At 45.2% G+C, this 3,397-nt stretch overlaps 1 protein-coding gene across 1 annotated transcript in view; it reads left to right on the top strand.

The window, feature by feature from the left end:
- Positions 1-2,313: 2,313 nt before the first annotated feature.
- Positions 2,314-3,397, top strand: part of KLF2 (Kruppel-like factor 2) — a 5,983-nt gene continuing 4,899 nt past the window's right edge. Inside the window, exons 1-2 of the mRNA XM_009895202.1 lie at positions 2,314-2,501; positions 2,566-2,716. Of these exons, the coding sequence (XP_009893504.1) occupies positions 2,314-2,501; positions 2,566-2,716 (339 nt within the window). The remainder of the gene's footprint in view (positions 2,502-2,565; positions 2,717-3,397) is intronic.

Raw genomic sequence — 3,397 nt, 5'->3', positions numbered from 1 at the left:
AGCTGGATTCCTCCCTGTTGTTCCAAGCATCTAATGATGCCTCCCAGCCCTGCACCATGGCCCCCAGCACTCCCACCATGGCCTCCCAGGGCCCTGCTCCACCTTTCAGCCTCCCCCCTCGCCCCAGGTGTTCTGCTCTCACCATTGCCATCAATTAAAGCTAGCGGAAAAGCCTCCAGCCAGCACTGCGTGCAGACCCTACGTACGTGGTGGTGGTGGTGGTGGTGGTGCCGCCTTTGACTGGGAAGCTGAGATACGATGGAATTGCTGGGGGAGAGGAGGACTTTGCCAAACAGTTCCTCACAGCTGAGCTTCAGTGCAGTACCTCGACGGGAAGAGCACAAGCACAGCCCTCGGCTGAAGAGTAACCGACTTGTACTGGTCTGCTTCACATTTCCAGTGCTCAAACCTCAAGAAAGACTTTGGAAATATGCACATAGTTCAGAGGAGAATCACAAAAAATATTAAAGGAAAATATGCCATACTAAAAACTTAATGAGCCCCTTCAACTTCAGCTTATCAAAGAGATGGTTCACCTTTGTCTTTTAAGTCCCTGAATGGGAACCAACTCCAGTCATGAAAGGTCTGGTCAAAAAGGCTCCTTTATCCAATTAATTCATGATGTTGCTTTAATCAGATAAAAGGCCTACAGGATTAAATCACTCTCCCTAAATTAAGAAATGCCTCTTCAAAAAATACCTGTATATTTCATTTTCTGTGGTTGTTTACATCACTGTTGTTTACATCTTCCTTCAGAGCAGACTCTAAAAACTATTAACTCGGAATCTGCAGTTTAAATTACCAGAAAAGAAATTGTACACTCAACAGAACTATGGCAATTTGAGATGCAGGCAGGGAAATCCTATGATAATGCCTGGTCCATTTAAATATGAAGTGGTTGGTCAGAGTGTTACTAGAATTGTGATTTTGAACAGTCGTGCTAAGAGGTCTCATTCACAGCTCGTTTACCCTGCTATTATTACGTTTGCTCTAGGTGCAGTCAGGACTTTCTGAGAACAATCCCATGAGAAAGGATCTTTTTGTTTGTTTGTTTGAGTTCTGTAATGACTCAGAGTGCTCTAGCAGCCAGGTGACGTGGCCATTCTCACCAACCCATCCAGCTGCAGTGTTTCACCAAGGGTGCAGTTCATCACACAGCCCCAGTTTTGATTCTTCTATTAACATGGGGGGATCTTGAATCCCTTAAAAAGCTTCTCTTGATGTAAAAGCAACAACAGAGATCAGCAGCAACACCTAGAAAAAACAATTTTGCATACAAAAATGGTTGAGCCTGTGTTTATTTTGGCTGGAAGACAAATCACACATCATTTAGCTCTCCTCTACCCACAGCAGATTAACAAATACTTTCTAATCTCACATTCTTCACATTTATACACCAGTGGCATCACTCCTGATCTGTGCTGCCATAAGTGAGATCAGTGCCAGGGTCTTGGCTTTAGATATTTAAAATACGCGTTGCATACAGCAAAAAAACCCAGAAAATGTCAGCACGACGATCATGGACCAAGTGGAAGGTCACGGCAAAGTTGTACTCACTTTGTACAGAACTAGTGACTCACAACATAAATAAATTCTTGCATTCATCTCACCAGGTTTAGTATAGCTATAGTTTTTTAGCTTTGCCACTTTACTTGAAAACAAAAAGAAACTAAAGGCAGTGAATTTATTATTTTGTGCACTTGGCTTTCATCCTCACTACCCACTCACTACTTTCCTTTATGCAAAGAAAAAGCACAACACGGTTAGGTGACAGTCAGTGCAGTGCTATAAACAAATGTCCTTCCAGTGCCTACTGGAAGACAGCATCCGACTGGAGCATCTCAGTGAAATGTACACGTAGTGCTGTATATCCTAGAAACAAAATATTTTGTTATAGCTGATGCTGAAATCACAAGCACATAAACCGACACAGACATTCAGGGTGTGTTATCAAGGGAACATTCACATTCATTCTGAATTCATCAGAGTATATTTTCTTGGCTGACTCACAGCACCATATATACGTATTGTACACTTACTAACATTTTATTAGAGGAAAAGAGTTTACATTGAAAGATTACACAAGTGTGACATTACATAGCTATGAGTCATACATCTTTGTGTACTTCGTTACCATGCATTCAGTGTATTGATTCTGCTCCAGTCACAGAAGTTTGGCTGCTCCTCCTGGCCATCCTGTGAACTTTTAGAATAAAAAGTATAGAAAGTTAAACAAGAGATATTCGTTATTTTAAAACATGTGTAGCTATTGAAAAGATCATTTACTCACCCTAGCAACCGTGCTTTCCTGAGATGGCCGCGCACAGCCACAAGCCTGGGATGGGCTCTGGCGAACATGCCCAAAATGCTTCTGAGAACCAGAGCCCATCAGGGGCCATCACTATTTACCCTCAAGGGGCACATTTTTTCTCCTACATGCTTCTGATCTCCAGCTTCTTAGAAATCCTTTTAGAAGTTATTGCAAAGGAAATACGGAGGAGGTAAGGGGAAAGTATAGCTCTTTCTCTGAACAGGCTCTCAAAGAATCGGTCTGTCCTGTGATAGATCATCATTTTTCCTCCTTCAAGAATTGCCACTTTTGCTCTTGGATGACTGCCAAGCAGCCGTGATCCTCAAAAACAGGACTCTGGGGCACGTTATCAAACATTGTTGGAGAATAGCTCCTTCAGACTGGGCATCTGAGCTAGAGGCCAAGGTAAGGGAGGAGAACAGTCTTCCCTTCTGAAAAATCCAGCCCAGGACCATAAATTGGCTACGACCAGAGGAGATCACAGAAGCTACTTGCATTATTTCTCTCATAATGTCATAGGGAAACGTTGATCTTGGCAATCTTTGTGCAGCAAATGGAAACTCTGCTAGAGACCTGGACTTCCATTAAACACAAGTCTCCAGCATTTTCCTCACAGGGAGACTGTATAAGAGTGGCATTAAACACCTCTGTCAGTATGAAGATGGGTCCGTGAGACACGAGGGTGACCAGAGCCAGAGGTCTCTGTCACCAGCTCACCCCTGTGGAACAGGACCTCTGCCTCCATTGCTGTGCTCCTTACACCTCCGGCTCCCACCCTCATTTTCTGGGTACGGTCCCACCACGTCCCCCAGGGACGAATCCAGGCTGTGAGGGGTGGGGGGAAACCAAACCCCTCATTCATGGTGTCTTCCTCAGCGTCCCCGGGGCAGGGACCCCTCAGTGCCCCCTATCCCACAGCAGGTCCCTCACAGTCTTTGTTGGAACCTGAACCCACCAGGGACCCCCCGGTGTCCCCCATCCCACAGCAGGTCCCTCACAGTCTTTGTTGGAACCTGAACCCACCAGGGACCCCCCGGTGTCCCCCATCCCACAGCAGGTCCCTCACAGTCTCTGTTGGAACCTGAA

Source organism: Charadrius vociferus, unplaced genomic scaffold, assembly GCF_000708025.1.
Source record: "Charadrius vociferus isolate BGI_N301 unplaced genomic scaffold, ASM70802v2 scaffold291, whole genome shotgun sequence".
NCBI lineage: Eukaryota > Metazoa > Chordata > Aves > Charadriiformes > Charadriidae > Charadrius > Charadrius vociferus.
The sequence above is the reverse complement of the archived record's forward strand: the minus strand, read 5'-3'. Positions and strand labels throughout refer to the sequence as shown.